The sequence below is a fragment of the Falco rusticolus genome, chromosome 2 (genome assembly GCF_015220075.1).
Source record: "Falco rusticolus isolate bFalRus1 chromosome 2, bFalRus1.pri, whole genome shotgun sequence".
NCBI lineage: Eukaryota > Metazoa > Chordata > Aves > Falconiformes > Falconidae > Falco > Falco rusticolus.
The window spans coordinates 100,310,725-100,331,273 of record NC_051188.1 but is presented as its reverse complement, the minus strand read 5'-3'; the positions used below and the strand labels follow the sequence as shown (position 1 = coordinate 100,331,273).

The 20,549-nt window shown below is 44.7% G+C and overlaps 1 protein-coding gene across 2 annotated transcripts in view; it reads left to right on the top strand.

Annotated features, from left to right (window-relative positions):
* Window positions 1–14,779, top strand: part of HUNK (hormonally up-regulated Neu-associated kinase) — a 59,052-nt gene extending 44,273 nt beyond the window's left edge. The window contains exons 7-10 of one of the 2 annotated variants that reach the window (XM_037377627.1): window positions 2,594–2,762; window positions 3,756–3,839; window positions 9,082–9,262; window positions 11,632–14,779. In XM_037377627.1, the coding sequence (XP_037233524.1) occupies window positions 2,594–2,762; window positions 3,756–3,839; window positions 9,082–9,262; window positions 11,632–12,278 (1,081 nt within the window). In that variant the 3' untranslated portion in view covers window positions 12,279–14,779. The remainder of the gene's footprint in view (window positions 1–2,593; window positions 2,763–3,755; window positions 3,840–9,081; window positions 9,263–11,631) is intronic. The other variant, XM_037377628.1, reaches the window with a different exon arrangement.
* Window positions 14,780–20,549: the final 5,770 nt, after the last annotated feature.

Sequence of the window (20,549 nt, the reverse complement as noted above, 5' to 3'; positions counted from 1 at the left end):
GGAAATCTGTGTTTCTATGGTGCATTGGACTGTACTGAAGTATGGTACGTATGAACTTTGTATGGTAAAGAAAGGGAAAACAAGTGTAAACTGAATGAGTCGTTAAGCTAATGAAATCACTGTCATAATGAGTCCAATCAATCTACTAAATGTGGCATCTGTTAAGTGAATGTAAGTGTAACTGAGAGCTGTATGGGTAATTTAATTCTCTTGCTGTGTGTGTCTTATCTGCAGAAAAGAGGAAAAGAGACAGAAATAGGGCTTGAATGTGCTTTCACAATTCTTTTGCATTTTTAGGTACAGCTTCATGCCTCTTTTTTATTTCCTAGCTTGCAGTTATCAGGCTTTAGTCAGGTTGTGGTGGAAGTGTCCCTTCTAGAGTTTGCTCATCGGTGCAGTTAGGTAGGTGACTCACAGAAGAGGCCGGCCTCCATTAGAATAGCTGTGGAACACTCTTTATTTATGGAGTCCCCATTAATCATTCCCACCTGAAGGCAAGTGAATCAAATGGAAGAAGAGAGGAAAATGCTGTGCCAAACTATAGAGAGGGCATATGTTTGCTCATGCGTATGTGTGTATGTGGTGATGATAATAATCCTTTACTATTATAAGCACTTTTTAAGGGAACATCAATGTGGAGTGCTGTGCTTTGCTATTGAAAAAACTCAGTTTCATTCATTCGTTCGTTTGTTTGTTCCTTCCTTCCTTCCTTCATGCCTGCCTGCCTGCCTTCCTCCCTTCCTCCTTCCCTCCCTCCCTCCCTCCCTTCCTTTCTCATTGCACTCCTTTTGTTATCATGTGGTCTGAAAATAAAAGTACATGTTCCTTCTGTCTGAACCCAGATTTTATGTGAAGCTGCAAAGGATAAAAGCCATACAGATTCATTCTTTCACTTCATTTTTTGGATACTGTTTCTTTAGTTTAATTAGTTGATTCCGCAAGCTTGACCTACCTAGACTTTGTCATACTGGAGCCTTATAGGAAAATACTCTGTAAAGTTTGACATATTTAAAGACATGGCCTGAATGGCCTGACTCCTTTTGAGCTTGCCTCAGAAAGTACCACCAGGATCAGCTTCAACAGAGTTTCTCCAAGTTTTTGTTAGTGTGCAGATGCAGGTAAGATGGGTCAAAATAGTTCTGAAAAATCCACTACTGTATTTGTAAAGAATCACTTCCTCTCTTAATCAACACAAGGAAGAAGCTGTGTTATGTTCTTGCAGTGCTCTTCCACCACCCGTTATTCCCAAGACAGGAACATGGTAGGAAAAAGGAGAGATGAAGATAAGGTGGAAGAATGGCAGAAACTGCATTTTCAGGAGAATATTCTCCCAGGCTTTTTATAAGCTTGCTTTTATTAAAGAAATTCCCTGAACGCAAGCAAAAAATTCCTATTTTGCTGAGCACTTCAAGTAGAAATTGCTTGAATTTCTTTTGCTGTCCAGATGCTTTAACGTGCAATGGCCAAGATAAGTTTTGCTTTTGAACTTAAAAATCCCCAACCCCAAGCATTCCTTAGCTGCAGAATGAATGTTAATAAGGATGCCAAATAAAGGAAAAGAGTTATTTGAGATTTTCCAGACTGTGTTTACATCTTGTCTAAATCCTCTGTGTCAGACCCAGACTGCTCTCTGGGCATCACAGGTGCACAGGACAGGGGGGCAGCAGGGCAGAGGTGGGAAAGGTGGAGAATGGTCCTTTTGAAGGGGGAGGCAGGCTGTAAAAAAACCCACAACCTAAGCTCCCCTAAGTTACCATAGCCAGATATTAGGCTTGATATTAAGAGCAAGGAATACCCTTCAGAAACCAAATGAAACCCAGTATTTCTTTGGAGGTGGATGGGAGTTGACAGGTACATCTGGGAAGCTGGTCAGCACTTTTAGAGGTCTAAATAGGAGCAGAGTTCTTAGGCAATTTTGGCTTTAGCTTAGACTGAGAAGATGCTTTGCCGTTTCCACAAGGCTGCTGTACTCCATTTCTTGCCTTAGCTGAGTCTATTACAGACTTTGTAAAGGAGCTCATACATAAACATGTCTTGTGCTTGTGCTTTTAACTGACAAGAGTATAGCAGCAGCTTTACCATTTTAAGAGCCGCTGTAATAACCCTCCCTGTACGTCCCCTTTCTCCAGCATGAAATTCCCTAGCTGCTTAGTGCATGAATATTGTGCAGCAGGTAAGGGGTGAAGCTGAATGCAGGGGTGTTTAATTACAAGGAAAGGGTCATTTCAGAAAGCCAAATGTCGCTACCTGAGTTGGGTTTTACCTTCAAAACCAGCCGGTCGATCTTGACAGTCTTCACTGGTCAGATGTAGCCTAACAAACGTAGTGAGTATCACAGTTTCATTTAGCATCACGGTAGGACATGGTGGAGACAGTGCTGTTCGTTCAGCTATCACAGCTTCCTGCAGTGCCTGTGGTTCTGGAATAATCTACCCTTTTGATGCCTGCTTATGGGAGGAGAGAGCTAATCACTCCCATGTTACTGAGCCTTTCAGTCCTTTTCTTTACGCTCTGCCACATCCTCCGTGGTTGGCAAGGCTGTGTTGCTGGGAGGATGGTATGAATGGCATGCTCTGCCTCTCTCTCTGTGCAGGATTCACCTTGAGGACCTCAGCCAAAGCGTGCTGCTCCATATGACCGAGAAGCTTGGCTACAAGAACAGCGATGTCATCAACACTGTGCTCTCAAACAGGGCAAGTCATACACTTGCCATCTACTTTCTACTTAATAAAAAGCTGGAGCGCTATTTGGCCAGCCTTAGGGTAGGTACTGCTTGATGCCGATTCTTTGGACGAGTGGGCGAGGAGGGTAAAAAAAGGACTAAAAGTTTCCCTGCTTGCTGGCATTTGATCTCAAGCTTTACTTGAGGTTTTTTGTTTCCTAATTTTGTAGCAGTAACCATGAAGGGGACATACTCCTTGCAAACTAGTAACATTATTTGAGATAAGAATTCCCCAGGTTGTGAAGCTGGTAGGCTTTATGTCTCACAAGTCCCTGTTTCCATAGGACATCCCCTCTGGCTAGGCAGTTACCCTATGGAAAGCAAACTGTTACCATGCAGAACCTTACTTGCCACTTGTGGTGTACTGTGTCCGTATGTTGAGATAGTTCTGCCGCTTGAAATATCAGTAACACAATGTAATCTGATTCAGGAAATAAAGAGGAAGCTTAAGAGCTATCAAGATTTCATGTAGCTTTTAAGTGAAAACTTAGCTGGAAGTTTCTATTTTACATGAGAAATATCATGAATATAAAGCCTCCTAACCTCCTGCCGACCTTCCTGGCTCCTGAGTATGGCTTGGGGGTCAGAAATACTGCTGATGGGTTTGCACAGTAGCTTTCTCTAGGGTAGGAGAATGATGCTGCATGTCATCCTTCCTTGTATGTCCTGAGGTGCTGAGCCATCAGGCCACGTTTTGCATGGTACTTGCTGGAGTGCTGAGATGGGCACACCCACAGGAAGGTGGGTCGCATGGATTTTTCTTCTTCATGTGTTTGATTCTTAGAGAAAATATCGCCAACGGCCTTCTGATCTGAAAACAGCTTGGTTTTTTTCTTTTCTCAGTTCTTTTAGCAAGCTTGTTTTAATGATGATGCCATCAATGATATTTAAAATATAATGGACCAAATTCACCATCTCTGTATGTTGATGCACCTCCACTGAATGCCAAGAGTGGATACAGTCCATTAAGTAGGACATTGGTGGTCTCTAATTATCTTGCATACTTCACTTTTCTGTGCTTGTCTCTCTACAGAAGTCTGAAGGCCAGGACAATATTTGCCACAAGAACCAGCTATACCAGATAGAAAAATACAAGATGAATAAAGAATCCTATGAGGTAAAGCTCCTTAAAACTCATTGAGGTACTTTGAAAACAGACAGAATTTGAGGATCCTTGGCAACTGTGATTAAGGCGATGGGTTTCTGGACCTGTGGAGAAAAAAAGGACCTGTGGTCTTACCTGTGCAGGACAAACAATTCCCTCAATTTCTTTCCAAAGGAACAAATAGCAGTCCCCTAGGGTGGAAGTGTCAAGGTGACTTTCAGCTTTTATGAATAAAATGAATGTTTTAAATGCTCTGTTTAGCAAAATAATGCAAAGTTCTTCAGGGGGTTTTGTAGTTTCATTCTAGTATGTAAGTTGCTGGTGTTGTAAGAAGATCGTAACTGAGTCTCAAGACCTTGGTGGTATAGGGCAGAGAGCTGAGTGACAGCCAGGGTGACCATCCTTGGTCACCTGGTGGTGTTCCTGGTGTCCTGGGCCAACCCTGGCTTGACTGCCAGAAATGATGAAACTATATTATCTCAAAACTCTGCCCAGGTTAGTATTTTTTGCTTCTTAGCAGAAGTGATGCGGAACTAGCCCACTGCATCATATGGGACTTCCCTTGACCAGGAAGAGATTTACCCAGGTTACCTTCTGCTCTGTTGGTCTTCAGTCTTTTTGCCTGCAAAGAGAGAAGGTAGTTTGTGTTAAAGGAATATGCATCAGATACAGGAGTCTTCTCATGGCTCGATTTTTCTTCCCTGGCTGATTCTTTGCCAAGCACTAAAATTACAAGAGTAATATGAGCTGTGCAAGTCTTACCTACCAACACAAAAAGCAATATTCTTGAAGAGTCTACCTATTTCAAAAGCCACTCCAGTGCTGGATTGATGATCTAATTGCAGGGGCAGATTTGTATCATGGCTGGATTTGTTTATTTTAAAGACTGCTTGCAAAGCAAGTTGAACTGCAAGCCAGATGGAAATATCAGGGCACAGTACTTACCATTCTTTCCTTACATAAATCAAAACCCAACATACTTAAAATGTATCAGCTGTGGGTAGACTCAATGAATATAATATTTCAAAATGCTCTTTGACAGCTCACTTCAAGCTGTTGCAGGGCAGCCTTCCCTTGGAAACACAGACAGGTGCCTGCAGGTGAATGTTGCAGATGTCTCATGGTGCACCCTGATAGTCTCTGGGCCAGCTTCCTCCAGCTGCCTCTCCAGTCACTTCTCCAGTGTCACTTCTCTGTGCAGTGATGGAGAGCCACGGATGGCTCTGCCCACCATCCAGGCATTAGCTTTCAGCTTCTGTGTACCTACCCCGTGCAGGCGAATCTGCAGCAAGGACTGCCTGTGCCCCTGCATGTGGCCAAGAGAGAAATGCATGGTCTGGTTTGGTGGTGATCCTGACATCTCCACGACCCCTGAGGGGAACCAATGTTTGACTTCCCTAAGGATAACTGAAAACACTGTGTGACACCAGTTTGCTTTGTAGACATGCTTAGGGATAAAGGCTCCCTCCAAAGCCTCCTTACTAACTCGGAGTTAGTGCCAGTGTAGCTATTTAGAGGATGAGGGGGTGTCATTTCTTTCTTGAAATAGTTACCTTGATAGAATCACAGTGCAGACACGGTGATAATAATACGGTGTATTTTCTTTCTGCATGGGCATAGCTGAGTATAAAACGTGTTTTATATTGCTTTATCTGTATTTACACAAGCGGATTGTGTTACCATTACTGTACCAGGACAGCTGAAGCAGCACACGTGGGTGAATACAGACCCTAGGATGCTACTGCTGTTTGTAACTATGGTAGGCAACTCTCCTAAAATGCCTTCATGTGAATGGGAACACAGCCCTGGTAGTGTCTAACTCATGCCACCGGGATCAGTGGGTGCCACCAGGACTCAGGGGTAGGGATTTTGGAAGTTCAGGCAGGTTCATGAGCTGGAGTTAAAGTCCGTTTATCATCCCCCATTTCCAGAGGGGAACTGGGAATCACTGGTCCCTAGGCAGACACTGCACAGAGAGTGTAGCTGTGCGTTGCCATGGGAATAGCAGGGAGAAAGAGCTGGTCAGCTTCAGCTTCAGCAGCCAGCTGAATTTCTTCCACCTCACTCCAGCGATGTGAAATAAGGATTTTGCCTCAGGCAGCGGCACATGGGCAGTGGTCAGGCCAGCCCCTCTTCTCCATTAAGTTTTCTAACCTGGGATGGTGGGATCAGTGTGCCAAGGCTGAGGGTGCTGGGAGCTGCTGTCTGTACTAAGTAACCAAGCTGGTTTGTAGGCTGATTTCATTCTAGTGCTCGGGTTGGATGGGCAGTGCAGGGAGGAGGGACAGAGGCAGCAGCCTGTCTCGCACTCTCTCTTTCCATCTCTCTTATTGTTGGAGAGGCCTCAGGTGATGAGTGGCTGTCCCTCCAGCGAATCCAGGGGACCAGTGCTGGGGATACCTGCCTACTGCAGAGTAGCTAGTGGGCTCAGACTCAAGGAAATTGCAATTTTAAAGAACTTGTCATTGTCCTATCTCCATTTCAGGCATGGCCAAGGCATATACCCTTCATCTTCCTTGCAAATCTGTTGCTGGGACTGAAAGTAGGTTTTAGGGTCAAGGTCAGGACAGGAAATAGCAGAGGATGATGTAATGCCAAGTATATATGAAAGTATAACATACTGGTACAGCTCTGCATTGTGTGACAGCATACCATTATGTGGCTGCACACGGTACAGTGAAGAGCGAACTTTTGTAACTCCCCTGAAGAAAATCTTCCTTTCCTTTTAAAATGTAATAATACGTGGCACATTGGGAGTTTAGGATTTTGGTAGTTTCCCCTCTCACAACCATCATCTAAGAGAAACAATGTTAGTAATTTTTAAAATACATATAAGGCTATTTGCAACATTCATCCATGGTAAACTGATTAATTGCTAACACCGGATATGTTAATTTTCTTTTCATGGGTGCTTTAATTGCATAGTATGACTGTGTTACTGCGTCTTAGAAAACAGCAGTGTGAAGGCAAAGTCAGGAGCACTTGGCAGGTGAGGAGCTGTGGCTTGGCTCTTGCACCATTAGGCTAAAAATTTTGCAGCATTGAAACGTCCTGCATTCTGACAGATGCTGCAGCAACTGACATGCAAATTCTTTCCTCACCTATCCAAAATAGCAGAAAGCCACTAACGATCTGATTGGCTCCTTTAGGCTTTATATAGTCACCACTTGGTCTCATCCTCACAAGTACCTTTAAAAAAGATACTCAGTAGGGCCCAGTCTCTGCTGAACTTGGCAGCAGAGTTTCAGAGCCTGGAGAGAAAAAATAGTGTGGTGGGCTCAAAATTAACTGTACAGCTCCCACCTGACTGTTGTCACAGGGTGTTATTCACACAGCAATATTATCATTATTATTATTATCATTGTTGTTGTTATTAGTTCATCATCATCAGTAGTGACTGTGCTTGCCAAGACAGTGCCTGGGACCGATCAGATGCTGTTTGTTCCAAGCACAGCATGGGCAGAGAGGAATAAATGCTCAGTGCTGGATGTGTTTACAGCCCCTAAAGGCAAGGAGAAAGACATCAGGTGGATGAAGAGGTATCATGCAAGCAAAGTGGTGATGGCTCCGTAACGTGATGATTTGTTTCTGTGGAAGGGTTAGCCAGCTTTACCTAGCTAAAGGGAAAGAAATTGGAAGAAAAAAGGAACAGGTGTAGAGAAGGCTGGGGGAAAAAAATGCATGCACAAAGGGGGACTGAGGTGAAGGCAGTGAGAAGCTCACAGAAGGCCTCTGGTTCTTGCTCGTCCAAGCCACCTAACCACTTCTGTAATAAAACTAAATACTCTAGTTCATGATTCACTGAGGTTTTCCTTCTGACTCCATAATGTCTGAAAATTCAAAGGTTAATAAGCCCAGTGGTGCCCAGACACCATCTATGCAGGGAGCTGGACTCTGTCGGAGCTGGGAACGATTGTAACAAGTGCAGTCCAGTTATTTTCCTCTTAGGTGTCCTAACATATTTCCAGAGCTGTTTAGCAGCCCAAGAGAACCCAAGTAGTCTTCTGTGTCTTTCTTTCCCTCTCTCATACGTAGGCACTTTACTTTGCATCTGAAAGTTCTCATAGACTTCATGTCAAGGAATTTTCAAAAAGAAATCATCAAGAGTGTGCATTGGCAATGCATAATTATCAGACAAAATACAGGCATATAAATGGGAGTAGGAACTTTCCTGCATCTTTAAAAAAACCTTGTAGTTACAGTGACTTTTTAATAAGACACAGCAAACCATGTTGCTTAAATGAGAATTACAACCATAGAAACAGCCTCAAAGCAACTAAAACAAGAGCCCCACTTCTTTGAGACTGGCATCTCAAACCAGACCACACAGCGTTGTTCCACAAAGATAGGAGGAGATCCTTCAAGACTTTGAGGAGTAGCAAAACAGAGCCAGAAATACGATGCCTGATTTTTTTACATGAAATAAGACTTTTGGCTCCCCCTGAAATCAGTGGCAGGTAGAGAGTGTTACATAGCTTGCAGAATCTAGTGATTCATGTTGAAAGAAGATACAGTGAATTTTCACTGTAAAACAGTGCTTTGAAAATTGGATTCCTCTTCAGCGTCCCACTCCCAGGTTCTGTTTTACCTCTGTCATCACTGGAGATCAAACCTATCTTTTAGGATGTATAAACTTGTAATGCCACCTTCAGCTGCCTTCCCCATCATGAAAAGGAGTTAGGGTTCAGTGAAGGGTTGGGTCAGTCATTTTCTTCCCCTCCAGTTCTTGCGCAGTTGCAGAGATGCTGTAAAAGCAAGGGCTGCATTCCTTTGGATCTTGTTTGGCCAGAAGATAAATTACTCAAAGAGTTTAAATTTCTTGAAAGCTTTGCAGCTTACCTTTTCAAATGTCAGGGGAAGTACAATAACGAGAAATCAAAGACCTTTTCCAGTGCTTAAATAGGGAGGCAAATTTCAGGTATGGCAGAGCACAAACCTGTATCTGCTTGCTCCAATGAGGTGTCCTAGGACAAATGGCCTCTGAAGAGAAAGCTTTCCTTTTCCTTTAATTTTCCAAAACCAGCTTTCACACTGCATGAATGTCAGAGCAGATGGGAGCCATGAAATCATGTCAAACAGATCAGAGGAAAATGGGACATGGAAGAATTAGTTATTTTGAGTAGCCAGGAATAAGGTCCTCGTAAATGTATAGTTTTTAATTCAGCTTTGGTAAACGATGTGCTTATAAGTCTGGGGGTGATTTAAACTTCCCTTAAGTAAACCAGATTGTTCTTGTTTGTTTTACAACTTAAAGGACAAAAAACTCAAAGAACAAGAAAAGAAAGGGGAGATTCTTCACCGTCAGCTCCCAAAGAAAACTGAGAAAAGTCCAGTTTCATATAGACAGCCTTCTTCCTGTCTTATCTCACAGATACAGAACACCAAGGCTTTGCTGAAGGACCGGAAAGTCACCAAGGCTGGAGGTCCGGAGAAAGGTCAGTGAGAGAAATACCAGTGGCGTGTCCCTGTGCGCATGTGCATGCATGGGTATGCGCAGTATTAATGAGAGCATCTTGTGTGTCATGTGTTTGTTAGTAAATAGTCGTGGGCTTGCATTTGCTGTCTGCTCTGGAGGTGGTATGTGAAAGAGGACTGGATTATGTAGTCAAACATTGAACAAAACGTCCTGAGGAAACCATGACGATCTTCAGCAGTCATGAATCCTCACTTTTACTTCTCTTTTTATTCAGCAGAATTCCCACAGTGTTTTAAAAAAAGCTTTCTTTCCCTATTTATACATACTTATACAAAATCATCTGCAGTTCACACTGGTGCTTTGAAAGCATCAACACCCACCCCAGATCACTGACAAACCAAAAGCTGGTAGACAAGCTTCTTCCTACCAGCAAATTCGTGTTCCTAAGAGGGGACTAAGGGGCAGCATGGAGAAAAATCCCAGACCCTGAGGAGAGTGCTGGTAACAGTGGCATCCCTTGGAGAAGCAGTGACAGCAGTTGGTGGTGGAGGAAGGGGAAAAACACAGCCGAGAGGAAATGCAGGTGGGACTGCCAACCCCAGCACATTTCAGACAGCACAAGGAGGGGGAAAAGCAGTAACAGGGAAAGGAAAAGACGAGACAGCCAGAGGAGAGCAGAGCATTAATCACACAGGGTAGAAGGCAGCCTGGGAGGGATGGGTGAGAGCTGCTTGCAAGAGGAGGCAGAGGAAAGGAGTGGAGGAAAAGGGGAGTCAGCGGGGAAAATGGGGTGTTGGTAGTGCACAGCTGGATGGGAGACGCTGAGGAGCAGGAAGGTGATGTAGCCAGCTCTTAAATGAGGGAACTAAATGAGGGGAGGTCACTACAGAGCAGCAGGGGGAAATACAGCAATGTAAAATGCTTACTGTGGTGTCAGGGGGTTATTCAGTGTGGTGGCTTATGGTGGCTTCATGCTCTTTCTCATAACTTGATAATTTATCATTTGATGCTTTCTACTGGAAAAAAATGGCAAAATGGTGTTCATCTAGTAGTCTGCGCACCTCTGCTGCAAGGTAACAGTAGTCCAGTGAGCTGGTCAGAAACGGGACATACTTTTTAAGAAAAATGTAAAAAGCATTTTTTAATATTTGTATTGTTCAGATTTGTTGTTCCTTTTGGGAAGAAGGTACAGGGGCAAGTAAACCTTGTTTGGTTTTTTTGCTCCCTCTTTAGATTTCTCCCTGCTTTTTTGAACTGAAACCTGAAAATAATTCAGATCTCAGCTAAAACATTTCTCTGCTTATGGAAACCATGTTTTGACACTTCTTAAATGAAGTGGTCAAATAATTTTGACCAGTTTTAGAGAGAAACTAATCAGATTAAACCTGTTCTGCTTTTCCCAGGCAAGTCTCAATGAGTGATTTCATCCCATACATCCATTCAGGTCTCAAACCCTGCCGAGACCATCCCTTTCAAAAGAAATAAATGTGAGATTTGTTGCTGTGACCGGAGAGCTGGCAGACCTGAATTATTTTACATCCCTTTTAGATTGTTTGAGACTGCAGGAACTCGTGGACTGTGATTAACTGCCAGTCCGCTCTTCTTTCAATTAGGGGGAACCTAGCAAAGCAGGCTCCTTGGACAGCTTTCCGTAAAGGTAGCAAAACGTGTTTTCTTGGCATAGGCATGTGCTTGGCATAGGCATGTGCCAGTATCCTGTAGAAACCAAGCAGATCTTCCCCACGAGCTGTTTTGTTTTCCTGGGCCAAATCCTGCAAAGATTGTTCCAGTTATATTCAGTCCTTGCTGGAGGAAGGTTCTCACTGAAGTCGATGCAGCAAATCTGTTCCAACTATAACAGCCTGAATCTGGCCGGTGCAGCTACTCTGTATTTACACCAAGAACAGATCTTGTTCCAAAATGCAAGGAAAGACATCAGGGATTAACTTATTGTTGTCCCCTGTGTCTTCTAGGTATGTCAGTGAATACAGTATGCAGATGCAATAAAGACCATGCAGAGTTGTGCTAAGAAAGGGGAAATGTGAGATTTCTCAGACGTGGCCTTAGAGGGTATGATAAATACAAACAGCTGAAGACATCTGTGGGTTTTCCTTTTCAAGGCCTTGTCTTACTCAGTTTAAGCACTCTTCCTCCTTTGAGGAAAGTGGCAGATAAATTACCCATGAAACAATGTAAGTATCAAATGAGAGAAAGTCAGGGAATTACGTTCTGAGTATATCCCTCAGACCATTTGTTTGACCTAGTGCATTTGTCATGCTGTTCTAAAATTTGTTAAAGGTGATGTTGGACGCTGTTAGCCTAAGGCAGAGCAGGCAGTGCTATTAAACGCAATCTGCTCTTCTGGTTCCTTTTCTGATTGCTTTGCAGACTCCAGTGGTGGGGTAAGCCCTTTCCACGAACCCCTGGCAAACAAGACGGGCTGTGTCACTTCCAGCTCCCTGGAGTACCTCGAAGTCCAGCAGCCGCCCCCCAGAACCCCTCGGCTCCTCAAGAGGCAGGAGTCTCCACAGCAGGAGCCAGCCAGGATTGGGGGCCGGGCAAAGGACTCTCCTCTCATCCTGAATATTGTGCACTCCTTCGAGTCAGTTGACAGAGAGGACCAAATAGACCAGGTTTCTCCCTCTCATCAGTACAGGATTTTAGGCTCGCCCATGAATTTCCCTTACAAAAGTTCAAGTGAAAGGACACTGTCCCCACTTTTTCAACCAGGAAGTACATCCCCCATCCACCCCACCCAAGTTTCTTTCACGTATGAAGAAAAAGCGTATCCAGCAAAGGAAGAAGCAGTGTCCCCTACTCAGCTGGTTTCCAACAACCCCTTGGGCAGCCCTAACTGTGTTAAAAGCAGAGGCAGATTCCCCATGATGGGGATCGGACAGATGCTGCGGAAGAGGAACCAGACGATGCAGTCAGCGAGTGACAAGCCTCTGGAAGCGAGGATGCCTCAGCTGCAGCAGATGAGCCCCACGCAGATTTCCTTCAATGCAGCAGATGCTGTCAGCGGCCAGTGTTAGTCTGACAACCTGGGATTTGTGCTGCTGTTCTCTGGGACCTAACCTTTTCTACTTTTAACAAGAAGGGAAAGCCACAGTCATGTTACTGTCACTACGCAACACACCACAGTGGTCCAGCGTAGAAAATCAGAGGTCTGCTTGTAAGGAAGGCATTGTCCTACATATTAAAGTTGAAAGAAAAGGGCTCTGCTTGTGCTGTTAAGAAGTATTAGCATCTGACTGTACAGTAAAACATGTCTTGGAAGAGCTATGTGAATATGTATTTTCACTGCTCTCATCTAGTATCGCAGTAAGGTTGGTTGGAAGACCAGTGAGCGTCAACAGTTTGATTCATCAAGGCAATCTCTGTGGTGCCATGAATGCCGGTCCCATCCAGGACCTGTGGTAAGACTGTCCCTGCTCCATCTGTCTGTGCCACACAGTACGTGGTACTGCTACAGGCATTGTTTATGTGGCTAGACAAGTGGAAAAACTCAAGGTACTATGTCCAAAGTCAGCCGGCTAAAAAGCACTGCCAAGAAAATGAAATTGGTAGAAGCTTGAATAAAGATATGATTGATCTAAACATTCAGAAAAAGTGGGAGTACTAGAAGTCAAAGCAGATTTTACTGTTAATTACATAAAGTAGCTAATAATGGAATCATTTTTTTCCTAAATGATGATATAATGATCTCACTCAGAAGAAACACGATTATTTAAAATCAAGTTTCATCATGTGGAAATTCACTGCACTAGAGGCCTGTTCCTTTCAAGTGGATGCTTCAAACAGAAATCCAGATCGCAAGACGCTGTGTTTAAACAATCCAGTCACCTCCAGTTTTTGCATCCGTACTAGTTCCATGGCACAACTACATGAAGGACTGTGTTAGCTCGTTACAGCAAGGCAGCATTGGACACACCTGAAGGCTTTTCTGAGAGACTGCAGTGAGCTAAAAAGACTAATAAAGAACACATGAACCTGTACCAATGCTGTTTTATACTGCAAGATTGGTAACGCAGTGGTTACCAAAAATTTGGTATTGTTATGAGCGGTGAAGATTTAACTTTCTTAACAGGCACCATGTTCTGCATAACAGTCTTGTTTTTCTAAGTAAATAATACATCTGAGAGGTTGGCAGCATTTTTTTGGTTCTGGTTTTGTCTTCAAATAATTTTCTATAAATTAGAAGGTTTAGCCAAAGACTACTCTTTTCTTTTGTCTGTACCATGCTTGCTTATGTGTTTATGTGTACAGGATGTCTCATCAAAGCTTGTTCCAATCTAGTTCCCAAGCGGGCAGCCCTGACGCGTGTATGCCCCACTGATGCCCACCCACTTAATGTCATTTCAAAACCCAGGCAGCAGAAGCATTGTCTTCTTCTTGGAGTTGTTGGAAGATGGGGATTTTGTCTCAAGACCATCAGTAGGAATCCAAGCCCTATTTTCATCAATGTTTTTGCACACAGTTTTGTGGTCCCATTGGTCTGGTGTCTGTGCAAATGCTGAGTTACCCCTGCTTGAGAAGCTTTCCTTCCAGTTTCATGAGAAGGATACACAGGGACTGGGGGAGGAGGGCCAGCAGAGGCAGGGGGGAAGGTCCCCAGCAGAGCCCATATCTGAGTGAATGTTCCCGATTCTCAGCATAGCACAGGCCTTACACCAAAATTGACAAGAGGAAAAACTGGACATTAATCCAGATACTGACATAATAGATAACTGGGCTGTTCAGTATTTTGAGTGCTTGCTGACAAAACCAGCAAAGCATGAATGCCTAGAGCGGCCTTCACATCCCTGCAGATGGGACCCTCACCTTGGCACTGAAGCCACCCATCAGTTAGGTACAAGGGAGTCCATATGCATCTTGTACTCTTCGGTGTAGTGAGGACACCCACTCTGGGGTAGTTAAGCTACTTGTAAAATAATATACAGGAAAATCCCAATATGATAAGAAAGACTGCCCTGAAATAATTTCACTCATTTTCAGACTGAAAAAATACCATCTTCTGTCTGTGCAGAGCACCTGTGCATCCCAGGGATCTATTTTAGCTCTTCCTTTCCTTTAAAAACATCAAAGCATTTTCTTTTTCTTCACGCTAAGAACCTGTTTGTGCTGAAAGCTAGCGAGTGGGGACCACTGAAATCCTCCTGTCTTTTGCATGCGTCGGACTTCCCTACCTGAACAGATGGCAGATACTGACTTGAATTACAAACTCAGGTTTATTTGGAACCCAATAAAAGGTTGGGGGAGGCAGGAAAGAGACATGTATTTTTTGTGAAAACCCAGTAAATATGTGTAAGAATCAGAATGAAAACAGAAATGTTAAATCTTTTATTATATTTATAGAGAATATATGAGTACTACACTGCTAAAACATAACCATGTATCCAGCTTAGACAGTAGCTATGTACAGTCAAACTGCAGTGACCATAGAAGGGACTTACTGAAATAACAGTAGTGGAAATTCCAGGGGAAAGAATTGTATTTGTTATCGTTATTAAATATATGTACTTTTTGAACAAGATTGCTATGGACTGCTGACTTTGTTTGCCAGGACACTATGTAGCAAGGATAATCTAAGCACAAAAACAACCAGCAAAATGGTGAGGTACAAGAGGATTACCAGCACCTTTACTTTCACCCGTCAAAGACTATCCCTTTAAGTCTGCTTGCTGACTTGCCTATAAACCCTGAGTGAACTGAAAGGCACAAGGTGGGATTTCCCTTGCTTAATCTTAGCCCTCTGCAAGTTGCACATCTAGTCTCTCGTCATTATCCAAGCTCTGTTTGTCACCGTGGAAGCTGATAGGTATCTGCAGTTCTTCCCACCTTAAAAGAGAGGTCCAAAATGATGAGAATTAATTGCTCCTCAGCAACACATACATGTATCCAGATACAAGGGAGGGAATAGGGTCAACTGGTTCAATTGAGAACCAGCTTTTAAACACCCATAAGGAGTCACCCTGATATAAACAAAAACATTTGCTGATCAGCTTTCTGCACCTCTGGAGCAAATATCTTCAAGTTGTAGGGACTAGTCCAACCTTTGCTAAACTTGGAGTATTTCTGTTGTTGTTGATCCCAATATTCTTGTAAGTACAGTTTCTTGCTCCTCCTACCTTTGCACAAATCTGTTTTCTGCACAAATTTACAAATCAGAACAACTGATCTAAAGACCTCCCCAGGGTCAGCTGAGGTCTTTTTCTGGTGATTGCAATAGGCTTGGCACCGAGCCCGTGATGAAGCTGTTCGGTAGATCTGAAAATTCACCTTACACTTCAGGTTGTGCACTGGGGAAAAGGGCACTGCTGAGCTTTGGATGCAAGGTGGAGGCACCATAGCTTTATGGGGCCTTTCTGAGGTGCTGTTTATCTGCAGAACCCAATGGAGCCAGTGGAGCAGTTACGAAGTACTTAAAAGAGGATTTTGCAAACCGACTGATCAGTGGACAGCAATTCAGGATCTGTAGTGATGGAAGTGATTTTGTTCTGGCTTTTCTGCCTGGAAAAAATAGGCGTCGATTTTATTCAGCAAGACAAAGAACCCAAATCAGCATCTGTTGCTAAAGGTGTTGATCTTTGTACTTTTCCTGTAAATGGGCTGATAAATATTAACATTCCTGAGGTTAACAAATTCTAAAACTAACAGGTACTCTTGTACTTTTGCACTTGACATCATCACTCGATCTTTGCAACAAAATCCCTTAGTGAATAGCTGCAAAAAGGCTGGGTCAGGTTTGCAGGAGACTTTTAAGTCTCCAGTGCATCAGTAAGACGGTTTGTCAGCAACTCCCCGGAGACAGCCCAGGACAAACCTGCCCAGGCCAGCAATGTGGCTGTGGGTTGTATGTGGGAGAGGGGTAGGGAGGGGGGAAGAATGACTCAGTGGTCAGTACAGCTTTGCTGTACACCTGCTGGGCAGGCTGTGTGTCAATGGCAGAGCGTGAGGCTGGTGGGTAAACTGGTGGTGTGGTGCTGGGTCTAGGGCTGCTGCTTGTGGTAAAGGGAGTTTTAGGGTGGCACAGGTACACCCCTTCCACTGGTGTGAGGAAAACCTCCAACGCAAGAGGAAGCTGCCCTTTCATTTGCTTATTTGTAATTAAGCTTCGCTGTTCCAAGCACCCCAAGCTCATAAGGGCCTTGCTAATCAAGAAGTAAGCAGAAATTTCTGGGATGCTATTGCTGTGTGCAGTAGGTTGGATTTTGCCTGCCTCTCCCCTGCTTTTTTAATACTCAGTGGTCACAAATGGTCAATTTTCTCTTTTTTTTTCCCCGCCTCCACGTAGCTTCCCTGGCACATAACAAAACTGCTGGGTGCACCACTGGCGCCTGTTTTTCCTATTAAAAAGTTATTGCAGCTCTGTGGACTGAGAGCTACAAATCACTCACGTGCATTAATATAACTGTGTGGCAAATTCATGAATAGGTGTGACTCCTACGGTCTTTCAGAAAGCTCCCTGTGTCCTGTATTATGTGAGTAGTCTGCATCAGAGGCAGTCTCAAGTGGGAATAGTATGGGGGAATACTGGGAGAGGGTTCAACTTCATGTCATCGCTTCTCATTGAGACAAACGTGCCTCTTCAGAAGTGAGCAAGTGTCTTATTTGCAGTAGGTTTTCCATCAAGGGAGCTGCTTGAGCATTGATTCCGAAGCTGTGTACATTGGCATGTGTTTCCTGGAGCGTGTTTGCATTGCCTGTAATTGTCTCTCACAAAGATGGCTTGCAGATGTATGTAGGGGGAGGAAAGGAGAAATAATTTTGAGTCTTTTCAGTGTTTAATATCAAAAGAAGGCTGACATACAATGCTTTCTGTTACTGAGGTACAGGCAGTTAGCTGTTAGAAACAAACAGAGTCAGGTCCTACAGCAGGATTTCAAGTTTACCTGAGCACCTCTGCTATCTGCCTGCTGATGCCAGGGCACTGAAAAGCCTGAGAAAGAAAAAAATAAGAGCTTTATTGATTACGGGTGAAGTGCTAAACTTGTTTTAAAATTTTGCTTAACATATACAAACTGGACTACTGCATTTTTGAGTTACAGACCATAGAGAAATACATTTGTTTGTATGAATAGCGCTCTTCTACCTATAAATGTAGATAAAATGTGGATATAAATCTACCTAAAAATCCCCCAGTTCCTTGTACCTCCTACATCCAGAAAAGACAGACTCAATCTAAAACAAGAAAGGCCACCAGAGGCTTTATTTTAAAATAGCTTCACTTTTTCTGTTTCACAGGAGGAAACAGAAGTGTTGTCCTGTGCTTATAGGATAGGGATGGCTGTTAAATAAAGTGGTTTTTTTTCCTCCCATCCCTTACCTCCCCCAGACATTTTGTTTCTGATTTGGCCATATGTGGACTTGGGCACGTGTTTCCTGTGCACCCCACCAAGCTCATCTGAGTTTCCTCTACGAGGTCACCAATCCTGATGAAATCTGTGAAAACTTCAGATTTTGGAGATCTCCTTTGGTTGAAAGCAGCCAGGAGGGCCCAGGCATTGTTCAGAAGGGGGATGGATGGATGGACAGACCGATCTGCCATCCACAATATCTTTTTCACCCCACGCTGACCTCAGTGTTATTGCGGGGACCATCTGACACGTACTGATATCCAGTGCGTGGGGCATTTACCCCAGAAATTACCTGGGCACTCGTGCAGCAAAGCTCCCGCACACATGCCAGGCTGTCAGGTAGGCCTGACTCTGAGATCCCCAGCTACCACACCGGCGCATTAACCACTGGAAATTATGGTGGGGAGGTCAGTGCCTGTTGCCAGGCTCCACTTTTAAAACACTTTTAATGCAACTAAAATGCGTCTGTCAATTCTGAGGACAGGGCTCAAGGGGGGAACAGAGATTTGCAATTGCCAGGTTCCCAAGTTCTTGCAGCTTCTGCCTTTCTGAGCACAAGCCCTTCCCCATAAAGCCTTCAAAGTGCCTGCGGGTGGCCTTTGTGCCGGGAAGTGGTCTGTCCATCCCTGTGAGAGCCACCCACATCGCACCAGACCATAAGTCTTTGAAAAATGTCGATGGGCAGATCTTTGAGAGGAGGCTGGGTTGTTTTAGCAGCTTGATTCCACAGAGACCCTGCCCTGAAGACACTGGCACTGCAGAAGTAAGGGATTTGGGGGGGGGGGGCAGGTGGCAGAGCCACCCCCCACAATGGTTAAGTGAAAGCTGAGGGTGGGATATAGAGCTGCTGCAAGTTTTGAATAATAAGTTTCTGACGTGATCTTGCTGTGTGTGATCAGCACGCAACAGCTTCAGTGCGAAGTCCTCCAGGCAGTGCGTGCAAGCCTTGGAGCTCATCCTGTGAAAAGCCACCATCACACTTTGGGAGCGGGGAAATGGGAAGCCACCCTCGAAGGTAACACAAAGCAGGAGCCCCCTACGAGATTACATCTGTAAAACTGGGAGGATCTTCTGCCCTAACATTTTAATTGGGGCACTTGCTGTAACTCCCCCAGCAAAAGTTTCTCTCTCGTTATTGATCATCACTTTCCAAAGAGCAATTAAGTAAAAGACTAGTGCAAAGCAATTTTAGAGGGGTGAAAAAGTCCATTTTCACAGCATGGCTTCTGAATAGAGGAGTTAGATATCCCAACGGAAAATGTCTTAAATCAGTGCTTAACTCTCCAGTCCCTGCAGAGGCCACCAATTTGTGATGGTTTATGGTTTAATTAGATTTTACTTTGAACCCCAGGGCTATTGATAAAAACTTCAGGCTTTTTACTGATGGGCTAAAGGCTTACCTTCTTAACAACCATGGACAATGCAAACCTTCTCATTTAGTTCCTTAAGCACACAGCAAATTTGCAAGTTACAAAACCAGCTTTTCTTCATGAAAACAACAGCGTAGCGGGTGTTGCAGCCAACATTTTAACAGGCACAGCTGTGTTGCCAAGCACCATTGAAGAGGAGGGAAGGGAAAGAACAAGCCTTCATCCTGCTGCTGAGCAGGTGGTTGCTGCAGAAGGCGGCCTTTGGGCTGGGTCCTTCAAGTGCCAGCTCTGGGAACCGGCTGTGGGCAAGGGAAGGTGGAGGAGACCCATCCCGGGGGGAGCAGGCTGAGATCAGTAGCCCAGGGAGGCAGCTCGCCGATGGGACTCTCCTGCTCTTTGCCACAGCTAGGATAGTCCTCGGAGCAAGCAGGTTTCCCACATGCTCTTCAGCACCTTCCATGGGGCAGTATTTACTGCTGGACTTGCCGCTTAGCCGTGGGAGCGGACACCAAACCACATAGCTCCTGTGGAGCCGTTATGAGAGCTGCGTGGGGCTTTGCTTTCCCTCCATGCACCTCCTGCCCTACCCATAGAGGGTTTCCTCCTCCCAGTTACTGGCCTGAGTCCACAAGCGAGGTGACACGTGCAATACACTTCAGTGACTGCGATTTGCAGGTTTAATGTGAATAAAACACAGCAGCAACTTAGGCCACCGAGGTCGGCGTGACTTGGGATGCCCAAAGGAGGGTACCTCCTCGATGGGAAGGTGCTGCTGCTGCCAGTTGATGCTGGGAGTGGTGGGTGGTGTGGGGCAGCTGGCTGGGGTGTGCAAGGGACAGGCGAGCAGCTCAGCCAGGCTGAACTGGAGCCGATGGGTACTGCCTCCAGGGAACCGGGGGCAAATGGGGCCTGGGAAATGCTAAAGGACAAGTTAATAAGTGACACTTCCCCCAGAGCTGAGTGTCCTGAAGGGGAGGGAAGAAAGACTTGATTTACAGCTGAGCCCAAACGACCTCGGGATAAAATCTATGGCTCTGGAAGTACTGCTGGAGGCTTGCTTTATTAGCACAGAGCAGGGTAGAACTCCTTCGTTTGGGCTTATTTTGTGTGTTAGGTGGGGAAATCTAACTTCAGCCTGTACTCTGCTACATACTGGTGTTCACAGGTAAGTCACATGCCTCTGCTCGTGGTTACGTGCAGCAACGGCATGACAGAAACCATCTCGGCGAAGACAGCCATGTTTTGCTTTCTCAGAGAGTCAACACACTAATTATTAACTCAGTCAAATGAAACCGGAGGGCAGGCGTAGGGAAGATAAGGAGTAGGTGGGGGGCAGCTCTCCCACAGCTGGAATCTGGAACAAACCCAAGGCTGTGGCTGGACCATCCATCCCTTTCTTCTCATGCCCACCACCCTCCCCCAGCTCTGCTGACCTGTTTCTGCCCTCTCCCGCCCTGAGGCTGGTTTTCCAACACTTCACAAGGAATGGACTTCAGGAGGTGACACAGCTAAAAAATAATTAACTTATTTGCTGGGCTGGTTTTCAGTTCCCCTGAGCCCACATACTTTCTTGCAT